Source organism: Talpa occidentalis, unplaced genomic scaffold, assembly GCF_014898055.3.
Source record: "Talpa occidentalis isolate TD23 unplaced genomic scaffold, MPIMG_talOcc4v2.1 talOcc4.17, whole genome shotgun sequence".
Taxonomy (NCBI): Eukaryota; Metazoa; Chordata; class Mammalia; order Eulipotyphla; family Talpidae; genus Talpa; species Talpa occidentalis.
In genome coordinates, this window is record NW_023601754.1 from 58,087,510 (window position 1) to 58,104,688 (window position 17,179).

The 17,179-nt window shown below is 62.2% G+C and overlaps 1 protein-coding gene across 5 annotated transcripts in view; it reads left to right on the forward strand.

Annotated features, from left to right (window-relative positions):
* SYT7 (synaptotagmin 7) overlaps positions 1-17,179 on the forward strand; it is a 54,492-nt gene that overhangs the window by 35,693 nt on the left and 1,620 nt on the right. For 3 of the 5 annotated variants that reach the window (XM_054697566.1, XM_037517724.1, XM_037517725.2), the window contains 5 exons: positions 8,586-8,721; positions 11,944-12,214; positions 14,539-14,708; positions 15,023-15,137; positions 15,654-15,853. In XM_054697566.1, coding sequence (XP_054553541.1) covers positions 8,586-8,721; positions 11,944-12,214; positions 14,539-14,708; positions 15,023-15,137; positions 15,654-15,853 — 892 coding nt within the window. Of the gene's footprint in view, positions 1-180; positions 556-3,925; positions 4,049-8,585; positions 8,722-11,943; positions 12,215-14,538; positions 14,709-15,022; positions 15,138-15,653; positions 15,854-17,179 lie in introns of all 5 variants that reach the window. The other 2 variants (XM_037517726.2, XM_054697565.1) reach the window with 1 other exon arrangement.

A 17,179-nucleotide genomic window follows, 5' to 3' on the forward strand; every position in this document is an offset into this window, starting at 1 on the left:
GGCCTCTGGGCTGACATGGTGGCAGCAACCAGCAGCGACAACACCAATGGAGGCCTGGCGAGGTCCTGCAGAGCGCGCCCTGCACCGGGGCCTCCCAGTCCTGGCCCTCGGCTTCTTTCTCCTCCACTGTGATCCCTTCACCTGCTTCTCCTTTCTCTCCTCTCCTCCACCCGCCCCAAGTTTCGAGGACTCCACCCTGTCCACGGCCACTACCTTAGAGTCTATCCCCAGCTCCGCGGGAGAGCCGAAATGCCAGCGACCCCGCACCCTGATGCGGCAGCAGAGCCTGCAGCAGCCGCTGAGCCAGCACCAGCGGGGCCGGCAGCCCAGCCAGCCCACCACCAGCCAGAGCCTAGGCCAGCTGCAGGCCCACACGGCCTCGGTGCCCGGCCCCAACCCCCGGGCCCATGGCCATGGCCGGGGCCAGGCTCGGCAGGGCGCCTCCGCTGGCTCCAAGTACCGGCCGGCCGGCGGCCGCAGCCGCTCCAACCCAGGCAGCTGGGACCACGTGGTGGGGCAGATTCGAAACCGAGGCTTGGACATGAAATCCTTCCTGTAAGTCCCCCCTTGAGCGGGCCAGCCCCCACCCCCTGCCCCAGCCTCTTTCCCCTGTGCCTCCCAGAGTGCAGCCTGCCGGGCTCTGCTCCGGGGCAGGGTGCCAGGCAGACTGGCCGCCCCCCAGCCTTTACCCCAGCCTCTTGGGGCTCAACTGCCCAAAGTCCCCCATGGAAGGATTCATACGTAGCCCACTGCTGAGCACACCAGCCCCCCCCCCCCCCCCCGTGCCTCTGGGGCTCGGAAATGTGCCGCCTGAAAGTCAGTGTTGACACTAGGCAATGCTGCTAAGGTCCCAGATCTGTCCCCTCCTCCCTGCTGCTCGTCCCCAGCTGCTCCTGCGTCCAGTCCCCGTGGCCCTGGCCAGTGCCCGGCTCCTGTCACCTCTCTCCTCCCCTCCTCCCGAGCCTCTGGCTCCCTTTCCCCCACTCCCAGGCCCTGCCTCCTCCCCTTGGTGTCTTCCCTGTAACCCAACTCTGCTCACCGTCCTGCCCCCGCTTCCTCTCTCCCTCCCTCACTTCCCCTGTCCCTCTGTGACCCTGTCCTCTGCCTCTGTGACCTCTGTAGCCACCTGTCCTCCAGCTCCTGCACTGACCCCTGAGGACAGACCTTGATGTTCTCTCCAAAGCTGAGAAAAAGTTGTTTCCCCTTCAGAACCTCCCTTCAAGTGTCCAGGCCTGACTTTCCCACAGGTCCCCCTCTTTGTCCATCCCCCCTCGTGCCCCTCCCCTCCCTGGCTGGTGGGCACCAGAGGTGGCCCTCTGCCTGCACCCCCCGCCCATCTGCACTCACCCTCAGAGCCCAGGGCAGGCCTGGGCTTCGTCCCAACATCGCCACCCCCTCCAGCCTAACGTGACCTTCCTTCCAGGCTCTCGGGGATGATTTATCTCCCAGGTGTCCCCTGGGAGCACTTTTCTCGGAGCAGACCAGCACGTGAAGCCTGGGAGAGGAGGAAGGGAAGGCCAAGGCCCAGCTCCCTGGCAAGATGTGGGGATTCTGTGGCCAAGCAAGTCCTGCCAAACACCCTGCCTCTGACCGAGACCCCCAGGGCAGAGGCCCCTGACACCAGGGTCCTGCCACACCAGCTTCCTACCGCGCAAGAGGCCCGCGGCCCCACCTGGCAGGACCTGCTGCTTGGCAAACTGGAGTGGCCCATCTGCGGCCTCCACGCTGGGCCCTTGGGACTCCTGCGGGACTGGACGAGCATCCTCCCTCCCGGGCCTCCATCCTCTGTCCACCCTATTTCTGCGCACCCCCCCCCTCCTCTGCTTGTCACCCTCACAGCAGGGGTCTGCATAGCTTTTTCTATCAAGGGCTAGATTATAAATATTTTAGGCTTTGCAGGACACATGTGGTCCCTATCACATTTAAAAATGTACAACCCATTCTTAGCTTGTGGGCTGTACGAAAACGGGCCACCAGCTGTAGTCTGCCGCCCTGACCTCTGCCTCGCAGCGTAGCTGGCAGGTGGCTGAGACCCTTCTCTTGCCTCCGCGCCCCTGCCCCGTGCTGGCGGTGCAGGTCAAGAGTCAAGGTGAGAGCGCTGGCCAGGCCCCCAAGATCCCACCTTCTTGTGGGGATGGAGATATTCCTCCTGCTTATTGGGTGTGATCCCCCATGACCACCAACTTCTCCCCAAATTCTCCCCTTCTCAGCCCTGCAGCCTGCGATGCTGCAGAGAATGACAAATTGGGGATCTATGGAGAAGAGCTGCTTTGTTTTTAAGACGAGCAAAAGGAGTATCTGAAAAATGCATTAACCAGGGAAAAACATGTTGTTTTCCTTGGGTTCGCCTTCCCCCAGCTCAACTAGCTCCCAAGCAGCCAAATGGAATTTTACCAACTCTAAAACAGTACCGGTGGGCAGAGAACAAAGAAATGAGGATTTGTCCTGAGGGAAGGGGGGAGTTGTTTCCCAAAAGTTCGATGCCAACGCAGGTGTCAGCCTGGAATAACCGTGCCCAGGACAGAGACGACAACTAGAAGCAGCCACTCAGCTCCCTCACGCTCAGACCCCGTGGCCACCCCTGCTTTCTGAGACCCCCGGCCACCTTGCCCCATCCAGATGCCCTTCTTACAGAGTTCTCTTCTTAATAACCTCTCCAAGAATTAGCCACAGCCCGCTCTTCCTCCCTAAACCTCGCCCTCCTGGGTGGGAGTTGATGTGGTAGACCTTCTCACCCCATGTCCCTTGCCTCTGGAACATTCCATCGACTTTCATCTCCTCTTGGCCTTTCTTGAGTCCTGCTTTCATGCCTGCCTGGAAACCTTCACACCCCCTGCTGCTGTTGGGGGCGTGACGCAGCACTCAATGAGCTTCTGGAAAATGCCCACGAATTCAGATGTTTTTGAGAGGACACCTTTGGAAAATACAGGTGACCCTGCTGTGAGCCAGTGGTGGCCTGGAATGATGACCTTGACCTGTGGCCCCGTGTAGTGACACCTGTCCTATTCGAGGGCCTCTCTCGCCCTGTCCAATCTTCCTAGATTGGGCCTCCCTCAGAGCGGGATCCCTCCAGACCCCCCTACGGTGGACACAGGCTTCCCTCTGTCCTGCCAGGATATCTCCAGGCCACACCACATGCCTGCACTTTCTCTCCACCTTTGCACTTTCTCTCCACCTTTGGTCTTCGTGCCTTCGGAACTGCGTCTTCAAGACCCCAAAGCCTTGGCGGTCACTCCCAGATCTTCAGGAAGGCAGATGCAGAAGGCCTACCATGGCCGGCTCCCGTGCGGAAAGGGGTCCATGCTCCTCTGAAGGGCATGTGTCCAGGGACCTGGGGGAGGGAGCTGCTGGCATCAAGGACACCTGCCGAACAAGACCCAAAGGGACGTCTTTATCAGACCTTCCATAAGCAGAGGGCTCGGTGCCCACTGGATCCTGAACTTTCTAAGAACCTCCCACCTGGAAACCCACACCTGCTTGCACAGACCTGAAGCAAGAAGGCACCAGAGCCCTCCCTCTTCTCCCAGGGACCCTGTGGTCAGAGCCAGTAGCCTCTGGCCTTTGTGCAATTCAAATGAATTAGCCCTGGAAGTCAGGGTGCCCCAGGGCCTGTGCTCTGCTCCCCAGCAAAGTCCCAGGCACAGCAGCCTCGGCCATCCCTGCCTCCTCCCTCTCCAGAGAACCTTGCTCTGGCCCCCAGGGCGCAAGGCCTGGGGCATGGAAACGCCCTCCCTGCCCCCTCCCTGCCAGCCCCCTCTGCTCTACACCTGTTGACAGTGCTGAAGTTTGGTTTCTCTCCTGCAGGGCCAGTTTCTTACGCTGTTTTCTTCTCTCTCTTTGTCTCTGTCTCTCTCTCCTTCCCCTCCCGCCCCCGCCCCTGGGGCCTCCCGCTTCACCCCGGCTGGTGGGCTGCCCGCCCGGGCAGGGAAGGCCGGATGGTGGTGCTATCCTTGGTCTTAGGGCTTTCGGAGCAGGATGACTTTGCCAATATCCCTGACCTGCAAAACCCAGGAACCCAGCAGACCCAGAACGCTCAGGGGGACAAGAGGTACGAGCACAGGCGAGGGCCTGCGGCGCGACGGCAGCGGCAGAGAAGGAGGCGCGAGAGGCCGCCCGCCTGACGGCCCGGCTGCTGGACCAGGCGGCGGTGGCGCCGTGGCCTTCAGCAGATGCTGGAGCGGGAGGACAGCCCCTCCCCGGCCGGCGCCCTCACGGGGCCGCGTGGTGGTATCCCTTGGGTCTGAGGCCCACGCGGCCGTCCTGGGACCATTCTGGATCAAGCCTGCTCCCCGGGCCTGCTTGCCCGCGCCTCGCCCGGAGCAAGCCAGCCTCTACCCCATCTCCCTGCTTGGCTCCCCTCTGCTGCCCTCATCTTTCATCTCTGCCCCACCCTGGCCCAGAAATCCCTGTTTCTCTGGTGGTTGGTGGGCAGCAGGGATGTTAGGGAAGGGGCCCTGGCCCCGCTCCCTCATCCCCGCCACCTCAACCTCCCTCTTGCCTGGGGGCCCGAGGGGGCTGTGGTCGCACACTCCACGGTGGGCTGAAGAGGAGGAGCTCCTGGCAGGGAGGGCTGGGGCATGGGGGGAGTCTGGTGGCCAGAAAGAAACAGGAACGCATCCCTGGAGGTCCCAGGAGGAGGGACGGGGGAAGCAGAGGCAGCCAGCAGGTGCCCCTCCCTGTGGCTTCAGCCCTGCTGCTGGCCCCAGACCCCTGAGGGGACCAGGAATAGCCCCTGTGGCCACAGCACAGCCAGGCAGAGGGCTGGGCGCTCAGCTGCGCGTGGGCTCGGGAGCTCAGCCTCTGCTGGGCCTGTCTCAGGGGGGTGGGGTGTGGACACTGCTCATCGGAAGGCAAGAGGTTGGAGGTCCCAAGGCCAGGGGTCCTGCACTGGCTGGGTGCCTCTCCCCTGGCCACGGGCTGGGCCACACACCTGTAGTCATGGGAGGAGGCTCATCTCCGGGGGCAGGTCTGCTTCTCGCCAGGCCTAAGGCCCCACAGCCAGGACGCCTGCCCGTCGCTCCACTTCAGCCAGGGCCTCACTCTGCAACCCTGAGCAGGTCACAGCCTATCCCTGGGCCACTGTCCTGCCTGTCAAACGAAGACTTGGACAGTGTGGCCCCTTCCAGCTCGGACACGCTAAGCTTCTAGTGAGGGAAGGGGGGTGGGCCGCTTGCCAGATCTGTGAGCTGGGCAGGGGACTGAGGTGCAAGAAGGGACTGTCCCAGGTGGCTGCCAGGGGCTCTGGGGTGGGGGCGGGTCGGCCGAGTCAGACGGCCAACAGGAGTCCCTCTCGTGGCTTCTGGAGAGCAGCCCTCTCATATCCTCCCCATCCCCAAGTCCACAGCCGCATGTCTGTGGCGGGCAGAGGCAGAAGTCCTGGGGTTAGGGTGGGGGGGAGCAGGACCAGCTCTTTCTCTCAGAGGCTCAGGTGGTGTCACACTTCCCACCCACCTGGCGCTTCAGATGCTTCCTGAGTCTGGCCTCAGAACTGGGCCCCAGGCAGGCCAGAGGGCTGCCGGGAGAGGGCCGGGGCCACGGGAGGGCGAGAGGCTGCAGGAGGGAGGCCGGAGCCCTCTGAAAGTCTGCTAAGAAACCGAGCCCCATGCTGGGGAAAGGTGTGAAGCGTGAGGGAGCAGATGCAGGCTGGAAACGAGATTTCACATCACCCATGTGTTAATTAACTGGCTCCATTTTCACCCACAGCCTATTTTTGCCTCCTTGCCACTTAGGTCTCACTCCATATTTTAACACACCCATCCCTTCTGATCATTACATCAGCTTGTCCCCTGCCATCCTGGGAAAGGTGCGTGTGGAGGTGGAGGCCCCGGGCCCCGCCCAACCTGACTTTCCCAGTGGACACATGCATTCCCACCTGGTCACACCCACCCCATCCTGGAAACTCATTTCTCATGGCTCCAGGGGTGTTCCCCAGGTGAGGCCGCTGCCAGGGGGTCCAGAACTGAGCTCTCCTTCCCCACAGTCTCCCCGTCCCCAGGGTTGGCATTGGCACCACCCGCTGGGCACCAGGCCCCTCAGGGCTCCACTTGGCTCTGGGACCTCGGGCAGGTGGGCCGGGGCCAGCTGTCTCGTCCTGTCCAGCTTTTGGGTCTTCCTGTCCAGACATAGGGTCTTCCCTCCTGCCCCAGCGCCCCCTCCTTTACCGCAGCTGATCCCTGAGGTCAGCTCAGTTGGTGTCATACCCTGAACCTGCCAGATCTAAGGCCCCGGGGCTGTCCCAGGGTCACCCTCAGAGGGCTGGGTGTCCCTTGATGGTTGGTGGGGAGACAGGGAGCCCTAATGTGTAGGCAGCCAGCTCCTGGGAGACGAGCGACCAGGTCCCGAGGGAGGTGGGAGGGTTGGTCACCGCCCCTCTCCTGGGTTCCAGGTGGCTCTGAGGCCCCCCCATGCGGAATCCCCATCTCTGGGGGCCCCAAGGACTTCAGAATGCCCTTGGCCCTGGAGGGCGGGAAGCCAAGGCCACCCTGGCCCACTCCTGGCTCTGCCATTCCACCTGCCCCCATCTCACCTCATGCTCCCACATCCTCGTCAGCCATTGCTCCTTGGGATCCAAATGGTTTCCAACCGTGGCCCCACCCCCACCCTGGTGGGGTGCAGGGCAGGGACCTGGCCACCCCATCGCTCTCCTCGCCCCGAAGCCGCCATGTTTCTTCTGTCCTGGTGTGTGTCTCCCGCCTCTCTGCCTCTCCTCTCGGCCGCCTCGCTCCTCCTTGGCCCCTTGTCCCCCAGCAGCCTCCTCCGCTCGTCTCCAACTAACCTTTCTTGGCCTCTCTCTCCCCCTCTCCTGCCCCCCATCTGCTCCTCACAGGGATGTCCCGGGCCGGTGACGCGCCCCTCCGCCTCTCCCTCTGCCTCTGTGCTCTCTCTGTCTCTCTGTCCTGTGACCTCCGGTAGCTTCCGTGGCGCTGACCATCTCTTCCCAGGCTGCTTTGCAGCTGCGCTGACGCTGTGGTGTGGCCAAAATAACTCCGACTTTCTCATACCTTCAGCAGTCAACCTCGCGTGCTCTCCTCTCCTGCTCTATTTTTAACCTGACTTTACCTCTCCAGCTATTTCAATCTCCTCTTCCTCCCGTGCCTGTCTGCGTGAGCACGTGTCCGCTCGCGTGTCCGTGTGTGTCTGTGTGTGGTGTGCGTGCACTGCTGTGGCCGTGCCTCTGGGGGTGCCCGCATGGCCCGGGTGGGGCGGGGTGGGGTCCTCCCTTGTCCAGCCGAGGCCAGGGTCTCGGCAGGCGCGCCCGATGCTCGCGGCTTCTAGTCCCTGAAGCGGCTCCCTGTGCCTTCCGGTCCTGGCCCGACGCCCGCGTGCAGCTCGGCATGCCTGGTCTCCCCACGTGTGTCTCCCGGGGTCCCCTCTGCTGCCTGTGCCATCCCCTCCCCGTACCCCAGTATCGGTTCATGTGTGCTCCTGTGTGTGCGCACGCCCTGCGGGGGGGTCCCGGTGTCCCCCCTCCAGGGCTGGCACCTTCCGCGCATGTCTGTCTTGCCTGCGGTGGCCAACCTGGCTGGCAGCTGGTCCACACCGAAGCTTGTGTCTGGCGCGTGGGTGTCGAGTCTGTGGCTCTAGTCCTGTGCGCTGTCCCTTCGTAGCCGATCCTGAGCCCCTGCTGCCGTCTGCCCGGCTCTTCCACGCTGCCTGCCCCCGCCTCTCCTCATGGATGTTCCAGCCTGGTCCCTGGGCAGGTTCTTAGTGCCCCCGTCCTGGCCTCCGGCTGGACGGAGCCGGGGCTCATCGCCCGGTGCTGGCCAGAGAGCGCGGCTTCCCAGGCACAGCGTGGAATCGGGTGCAGACAGGGCCTGGCGTGGAATGGTCAGGTCCGGGGGTTCTCGGCGGTGCCCCATGTTGCTCGGACCCTGGATGACAGCCTTGTCAATGTGCAGCCCTAGAGCGGGAGGGTGGGGCCGGGGAGCAAGGGGCGTAGGCTTCCCCAGCCAAGAAGTGGCTCTTCACAGCTAAATTACTTTCAATCAAAATCATTCGCCACACATGGACATCACGGACCTAGGACACTTCTGTCACCATAGAAAGTTCTGCGCACGGTGGCCCTGACCTCACCCGGCCGGTCTCACGTCGAAGGGCACCTATGTACTTGCTGACCTGAGCAAACAGAGGTGGGGCCTCCGGGAGCTAGACGCTGGGCATGTGCCGAGGGCACCAGTGCTAGACACTGGGCGTGGTGCTGAGGGCGCCGATGCAGTGAGTTGGTCTGGACACGCCCCACGGAGCCAGCCCTGCCGAGCGGGCGAGTCAGGGTGGGGCAGGCCTTGGGTAGGGGTCACGCCCCAGACCATCGTGTAAGCAGTGACTGGAGGGCAGGAGATTTTTCTGGGGTCACCCGCTAACACAACACCCCAGGGGGAAGTCAAACTGGATCACACTGGGGTCCAGGCCAGGGGTGCCAGCTATAAGGAGGGCAGGCCCTAGGCCCTGGTCTCTGAGGAAAACCAGGCCTCCCGGTGAACAAGGTGGCAGCTGCGTGGTCTCAGAGAAGGTCCTGCTGCCACCAGGCCCGTGGCGCCCAGCCCAGCCCACCTCGGCCTGTGCTCATTTGGACTCCCTACCCCCAGGTTGCCGGCAGGAGGGAAGGCGGTGAACACAGCCCCGGTGCCCGGCCAGACGCCCCACGATGAGTCTGACCGCCGGACCGAGCCCCGTTCCTCCGTCTCGGACCTCGTCAACTCCCTCACCAGCGAGATGCTCATGGTGAGCAGGCCCAGAGGCCAGGCAGGGGGAGGGGCGCGTGGGGAAATTGGCGACAGCGTGGCATTCGTCCGTCCACTCAGCAAGGCCGCCCACCAGCGCCTGGTGACTGAGGGAGCAGGGCCTGGGTGCTTTCCCGGCTCTCCCACCAAAGTGGCCTCTCTGTGCCTCAGTTTCCTCATATGTCAAGTGACAATAGGAATGCCCGTCTTCCTTCAGTCCCTGCCTGGGCTGAGCAGGGACCTAGGAAAGCCTACTCAGAGATATCCTTATGATCTCGGGAGAGGCTAGTGGACAGAGCACTTGGGGCAGAGGCGTCCCCTCCTTCAGAGTGGCGTCCCATCGAGGGGAGGCCTGAGGAGCTGCTCCCAGCCAAGGGGCCTGTCCTCGGGGCCTTCACCAACCCCTGTTGCTGGGGCAGGTGGAGGCCCGAAGTGAACAGGAGAGCAGTTCTGACCCCTGGATGGGGCCAGCTATGCTGGGGTACTCTTGTCCACACCCCACCAGGACCCCAGTCCGCAGGCTGGGGCTGCCCACCAAAGGCAGAATTTGTGGTTCCCATAGTGGAGGCAGCGGTGGTTCACACTGTTCACCCTACAGAGCTCAAAGGGCACCACTCGGAGGCCAGGGCCAGAGTGAGGACATGGTGAATGGGCAGCTGAGATTTGCAGACAGGAGTCAGCTCCAGTCCCAGGAAGGCCTAGAGCGCGCGTGAGGCTTGGGCCGTGGCCTGCTGTGGTGCTAGTGAATAGGGGCCCTGGGACAAGCCGCTCCCCCTGCCTGGACCTGGAGCCCCTCTCCGCTAGAGAGGAAGGGGACTGGGTGGCTCGTAGTCCTTCCTCAGTCCTGACATTCGATTCAGGGTTCCCTCACCCATAGTCCTGGCACCGCAGCCCCCACCGTCCCTGGGCTGGTCCCCAGCCCCCAGGTCCCACCCTTCTGCTGTTTAAGGTTCCGGGTGGCTTTAACCGTCCATTCCCCTGCCCTCATCCAGCCCGGAGCCTCTCGGATGGGCATATGCACACGAATTGCCAGCATCTTAAGTGCGGGTTCCCGGTCAGCAGGCCCGGGCTGGGCCCAGAGGCGGCACGTGTCTTCCCTGCAGATTGGCGTGTCAGAGCTCCCCATTCCTCAGCTGGTCTCCCTCGGGCCTCCCCACCCCCTCCTCCCTGCCCCACCCGCCGTGTGCCAGCACTGCCCTGTCCATCCGCCCCCCATAGGTGGGCCTGGGCTGTGCTCTCCTTTGGGCCAGCCATCGCCACACACCGGCCTTCTTCCCTGCACAGCCTCTTAATTGGCTACAGCTTCCTGGTAGCAGGTTCCCAGGAGGGACGGCCCTTGCCCAGCCCGCCCAGGGAGGGGCCGAGAGGGCAGGCAGAGGAGAAGCACAGGCCCCTGCGCCCTCTCCTTGCTCAGTGGATGCTGAGATGCTGGATCTAACTGCCCCCCCGCCAGGCCGAGGCAGGGTCACTGGCCCATATGACCGCCAGGTCCCCCGCTGTCAGAAGTCGGGGGTCAGAAGACAGGAGTCAGGCTCCCACAGCTGGTCAGGAGAGGCGGCCGAGGCAAGAGGGGTCAGAGAGGAGGATGGGCCGTCGCCATAGCTCTTCCACCAAAATGGCCTCTCTGTGCCTCAGTTTCCTCATATGTCATGTGACAATAGGAATGCCCATCTTCCTGCTCTGGGCTGAGCAGGGACCTAGGAAAACCTGCTCTGTGAGATATTTTTATGATCCAGGAGAGGCTGGTGGACAGAGCAAAGGAGGGTGAAGCACGTGGCTCAGGGCAGGCGCGTGCGTCGTCTGCGTTAATAGTGTGTAGAGGCTTCCCACCTGGGGCAGGTGAGTCCTCGCTGGCTTGGGGGGAGGTCTCAGAATTGGCCTGGGATTGCTTTGGTGGAGAGTGGACTTGTAAGGCAGGGAGCTCGTACTGCTGTGCCGTCTCGGACCTGTGACTTAACCTCTCTGAGCCAGTCTCCCCCACTAGAGAGTGGTGATGACGGCCCGGCTGTTGTCAGGATTCAGTGAGAAGGTGATGTAAGAGTCTTCTGCCATGGTAGGTGCACACTGCGCGTCTTCTTACCATCTGTGCCATCTAGTATTTCAGAGCCTCGGGGTGCCCCTCCAACAGGAAGGAGAGGGTGCAGAGAACGTTCCAGAAGGGGAGAGGGGGAGAGAAAATAGATGCCAGCAGTTGTCTCTCCAGCGTGGCGCCCTGTTTCCCCCCTCCTGCACCCCGGCTCTCAGCCAGTCTGCTGAGGGGCTTTTATAAACGGATGCTGCATGGACCCCCCAGGCCCGGGGTGGGGTCTGGGGCAGGTGCCAGATGGCTGGGGTGGAAGGTTGGGGGTGGGGCCAGGATCTAAAATCTCCCTCTGAGCAGCCACAGTGGGAACACTTGGTTGGGAGGCCCCCAATTTCTTCCTGTTTTGTCCATGTCAGCCAGGGGGCGGGATGCCTCCCACCCTCCCCTCCCTGTGTCTGTGCGTTGCTGGGGGGCCCAGATGATCACGCCCGGGGGCTGGGTCTGGAAAGCAGGGTAGCCCTCCCCTCCAGGGGGCCTCAGCCCTGGTGAGCGGAACAATCCCGAGGTCCCTTTAAACAATTCTGAGGTCCAGGCCCCCACCCCAGCGCCATCAAATCAGGCTCCCCAGGGACGGGCCTGGGAGTCTATATTTTAAGATCCCTGATTACACAAATAGGCATGGCTCCTGCGAATTTGCCTCTCTCGCTTTGTAAATCACATATGCCTAGAGCCCCAGAGAGCCACCTTCCAGAGAAACACCTCGGGAAACTCTTGTGAGACGTGAACGGCCTCCCTCGCCTGCTTCATAGCAGGGCTTGGCGCTGGTGTACCTCACAGCACCCCTCAGGGCTGTGGCGGGGTGGGGAGCCCAGGACCCAGGTGCGCCGCTCAGCTGTGACCTGGGGGGTAGGGGCAGACCCCGACTTCCAGGAATGGGGTGCGCACTGCTCTGGGGTTCAGGAGACAGGGGCTGTCCTGGCTCTGCCCTCCCTCCCTGTGTGTCCCCGGCCGAGGCACTGACCCACCACCTGAGCATCCTCACCTGAATGTGAACATGGACCTGGGGGGCCAGGGGCGGGCCTAGGGGGCCGGGGCGGGCCTGGGGGCAGGGGGCAGGGCAGCTCTCAGCAGCTGGACTGTGCTAAGCTGTGCGGACTTGGGGGACGCAGAATCCTTGCCAACCCTTTCCCCCTCCCCCAGCTGTCCCCAGGCTCCGAGGAGGACGAGGCCCATGAGGGCTGCAGCCGAGAGAACCTGGGCCGGATCCAGTTCAGCGTGGGCTACAACTTCCAGGAGTCCACGCTCACTGTGAAGATCATGAAGGCCCAGGAGCTGCCCGCCAAGGACTTCAGCGGCACTAGTGACCCCTTTGTCAAGATCTACCTGCTGCCGGACAAGAAGCACAAGCTGGAGACCAAGGTGAAGCGCAAGAACCTGAACCCCCACTGGAATGAGACCTTCCTCTTTGAAGGTGAGGCTGGTGCCCACCCCCCCAGCCCCCTACTGCCGCCACCCACACCACGATGTCTAGATGCACACATGTGTGCTTGCACCTGCCCACGCGGGCCGGTGTCTTAGTGCAGTTAACTTGTGTGCACGGCAGGGTTCAGGTTACAGGGCCCTGTGAAGCGGGCGTCACAGCCCAGGTGAGCAAGACGACCGCCCATGGTTTCAACCCAGGCACAGGACCCCCAAGAAGGGCAGGCAGGAAGGCAGGCACCCACAGGACCCAGAGGTGGTGCTTCTAGAACCACCGTCCTGCAAGTTGCGGGCACAGGTGTGGTCCAGGCTACCTGAGTGTGAATCCTGGCTCCATCTCTTCTAGCTGTGTGACCTGGGGCAAGTTCCTGAACCTCTCTGAACTGTTTCCTCACCTGTAAAAGATAATAAGAGTGAGGATTAAGCAGATCAGTAAATGGTAAAAAGCATTTACAGCTGTGCCGGATGCTTTATAAACCACTTTATGCCCATTTGCTAAGTGCCCTCCATCTGTTCCCATCCCCTGACACCTCCCGTGTGGACAGCCCCACCCCTCTGATGCTGGGGAATGATTAAGACTTCTCTTTGTGTCTTATCTCTGAGGATTCAGGGTAACCAGGAAGCCAGGTGTGTGATCAGGAAGTGATTTCTGACCCAGGGACTTTGAGTGCCTCAACCCACTTAAAGAAGCCCTAACCCTTTCACCCAGGAGAATAAATCACACTGGCTCTCCAGAAGCTTCCATGTGCACCCCAGGGACGCTTTCCCATCTGGTGCCCCTTCTGCAAGGTGACAGCCAGCTGCTAAATAAAGCCTGCTAGCTACTAAAGAAAGCACTGAGGGGGAGCTAAGGGGTGCCCTTTGTTTATGGACCCTCCCCCCAGGTCAGTGTGGGGGCCAATTTGGAGATGGCACAGCCAGTGAAAGCCTTGGCTCAGGATGGGGGTGTAGCACTGTCCTGGATGCTGGGGCGGCCCTCGGGGCATTCCTGGTCTACACAGGACACAGGTGTGCAGATAACTAAGCCGCACGCTATGTGGCCACAGTCTCAGCACTCCTGGGGAGTGTCCGACCTGGCTGGCCCCTCCTCCAGCCTCCCCAGGGACGGTGACTCCAGCTCCAGACCCTCCCAGGCTCCCTCCTACTCCCCCTCTCCCCCACCCCACCCTCGCCTTAGCTCCCATTCCATACCCATCGCACCATCGGACCACTTTGCCGGCATTTATTCATTGGTTCAATTGTTTATTCACTTAACTTATTTATCGAGTGCCTACTACGTGCCAGAAGCCACGTTAGAAACTGGGATCTGGTGGCTGAGGACAGAGATGCCTTCCCGGAAATCCTCTCCAAGGGAGGGAGTCAGGCTCCAGGGGAGAGCAAGAAATCTCCATTACAGCTGGTGATACATCCGTGAAAGGAAAGCTCTAGAGGGTAGAACCAGGGGCCCCACCCATCTGGGGCGCCAGGAGAGCCAGCTGAGACTTAAAGGAAGAGAACAGGCCAGATGGCTGTGAGGGGTGTGGCGGGACAAACCGGTGGGCTGAAGGGCAGGAGGGCACCTCGGGTGGCTGACCCCCGAGCCCCGAGCCCCGTCAGGAGCCACCCCGTCTTGAGCCGAGCAGGGAGAGGACAGCGGGCGAAGCTGGGGAAGGAGCCAAGGCCGGGCTCCGAGCCTGGAAGTGCCCCGGGGCCTTGAAAGGGTTTGAGCAGGATGTGAATTTCTATTTTTAAAAGCTCGCTCTGGCTGCTGTGTTGAGAATGGGCTGAAGGAGAAGCATGCAGCGGGAGAGCAGTTTGGAAGCTCTGGGGACTGTCTGGGCAAGAGGTGCCCAGTGGCATGGGTGAGGGAGGTGGCAGTGAGAGGGGACAGCTGAGGGTCCCTTTGGGAAGGCTGGTGGGCCGGCAAAGTGCTGGCAAGGGGCCTCAGGACGTGCAGCCCCTCCTCATTCTGTGTCTTGGCATGGCCCTCTGTCCTAACCCTCCCGGGGCGCGCCCTCCTGCAGTGGGGCCATCTCTGCTGGAGCCCTCGCCCCGTGCCCCGGTGGCAGCACTGCTGGCGAGCAGAGGGGCAGCGGCTGCTGGGACGGGCACACGACGACAGGGAGCAGATGCCCCATGATGCTCTTCAGAGCTCTGAGCAAGTCGCTTAAGCCATCAGCGCCTTGGTCTCCCCGCTGTGAGATGGGCAGGAGACCCTCCGGGGGGCAAGGACCCCTGCCAGTTCTCCGCAACGCAAGAGTGTCTGAGAGGGTGCAGCCTGCTGTGCCCGGCCGGTGGCCCCTCAGCCTCCACCTCACCTGCACTGTCTTCCCCCAGGTTTCCCCTACGAGAAGGTGGTGCAGAGGGTCCTCTACCTCCAGGTCCTGGACTACGACCGCTTTAGCCGCAACGACCCCATTGGGGAGGTGTCCATCCCCCTCAACAAGGTGGACCTGACCCAGATGCAGACCTTCTGGAAGGATCTGAAGCCATGCAGCGATGGGAGTGTGAGGCCCCGCCTCGGGCCCTGGGCTGGGGAGGGGCGGGGGGTGCTGGCAGGTCTGCCCCCAGTTCCTCCTTAACCCGAGGAAGGTGGAAGGCTGGGCTTGGGTGGAAGCCTGATGAGGGGAGTCAGAGTGACAGGAGGAACAGGCGGGGCGGGTGAGCACCCATGTCAGTGTGGGGGGCGTGGGCAGTTGGGCCAGCCAGGGAGCTGGCTATCATTTCCTCACCCGTCTCCATACCCCTCCCATGGAACCTAAGGGAACAGCCCCCCAGGCCTCCCCACGGCCCAGCCTCACCGCTCCCTCTGCGTCTCCAGGGGAGCCGAGGGGAGCTGCTCCTGTCTCTCTGCTACAACCCCTCTGCCAACTCCATCACCGTGAACATCATCAAAGCCCGGAACCTCAAAGCCATGGACATCGGGGGCACATCAGGTGCGGGCCCTTTCTCGTGACAGGGTGGGCGGGTCGGGGGAGGTTCTGGGGACACTGGGGTCATGCTGAATATGGAGCAGGGGACTGCATGGCAGCCCTCACCCCCAACCCCTGCGCCCCGCTTCTGGCCCCAGCTCCTGCTCTAGAGCCCTTGTTGGCTCCCTTTGGAGCATCCTCGGTGTCAGCCTCCCCTCGGACTCCATCCTTCCCGAATCAGGAGGAAAGGGCACGCTGCTGGGGAGACCTGGGTTCCAGCTCCAGCCCCGACACCCTTGTCTGGGGCCTCGGCAAGACCTGGCCACTCGGGGGCTGGTTTCCTCGGCGGTGCTCACGGGACCCCAGATGATGCAAAGGCTCCTTCCAGCTCTTCCGTGGTGCCCCCCACCCCTGAGCTTTCCTTGCCCTCTAGGGAAAGCCTTCAGCCCCTTCTGCTTTGGCTTCCTCACCTGGAGGAAAAAGGGGTCCTAGGGAGCCCCACCTCCTGCCCCACTGATCCTTCCTCGACCCATCCCCCAGACCCCTACGTGAAGGTGTGGCTGATGTACAAGGACAAGCGCGTGGAGAAGAAGAAGACAGTGACCATGAAGAGGAACCTGAACCCCATCTTCAACGAGTCCTTTGCCTTCGATATCCCCACGGAGAAGCTGAGGGAGACGACCATCATCATCACCGTCATGGACAAGGACAAACTCAGCCGCAACGACGTCATCGGCAAGGTAGGAGCCGGGGGGCGGGGGGACACACAGCCAGGTCCGGCAAGGGTTGATCCTTAAAGAAGCAGTGGGTGAACGGCGAACACGGGGAGACGGCACCCCCGGGCCTCCATTTCTTCTGAAAACAAGGAGGGTGAACGAGATCCCGCTCAGAGCCCGCCTGTGGGCTGTCAACTAAAGACAGATCGCCATGAGCACGAGGGAAGAAGGAGGTGGGAGAAAGAAGCTCCACAAAAGTGGGGTTTGGGCGAGGACCCTCAGACAGGGGGAGGTCCTTGGAGAAATGTCACCTGGGGCCCCATCTGCAGAGGGAGAGCTGGGGAGGGGTGAAGGGCAGGCTCCAAAGACCTGGCTTCTGTTCCTGCCGCGCGTGCTGCCTGCAGCTGCGTGACCTCAGGCCGGACGCGGGCCTCTCTGACCTTCGGGGTCCTCATCTATAAACAGGAGCTGCCAATGCCAACCCTGCAGCAGTCCACAGGGTCGTGTAGAAAGTGGCCTCTCCTCTGCATCTATCAACCCAAAGAGTCTATGCTGGGCCTTGCGTTTTCCAGGACACAGTCCTGTGACATCAGCTTTGAAGTATCTACTGCTGTGGATGGTTTAGTGTTGAGCACGGGGGCTCGGGAGTCAGACTGGGTCCTGGTTCCAGCCCCACCTGCTGTCACTTGTAGCCTTCGGAGCCTCACTTCCGCCTCTCAAAATGAGAATGAGTCCTAACCTCACTGTGTGCCGAGAGGACCAAACACTGAGGAGCTGCTTGTGCAGTACCTAGATCAGGCAGTCCTGAGACCACGCCAATGGCTGGGGCCGGCAGAGGGATGCCAGAAGCCAGTGAGGGAAGGACAGGGGTCCCCTAGGGCCTGGCCTCCTCGGGGGGAAACGGGAAAGGTAACCTGGGCACCCGCAGGGAATAGGGCAGAACTGGAGACGCCCCTCAGGTTGATGGGAATGGAGAACTTAGCTATTGGGGGTGAGGGAGGTGGCTAGTGTCCAAAGAGCTGACCCGGCCCACCACCTGGCCAGGCCCAGGGAGCGTGACTAGCTGTCCTGGGTCACAGATGAGACTGTTCCCCAGGACGGCCATCACCCACACACTGGTCTTGGGACCTGCCGAGCCTCTTCCTTGTATAGCTCAGGCCAAGGGCCAAGGAACCACATCTAAGCTCTCCTGAAGCTCACCTGACCCCCTGCTGCTGACCACCAGTCACAGCTCCTTTTGAAATGATTCTACTTCCTGTTGGGTGAACCACAGCGAAGGTGGATTTGTCCTCACTTCAGCCCGGGTAGCTCAGGGCACCCCCTATTCTGCCAGCGTCAGTCACAAGCTAG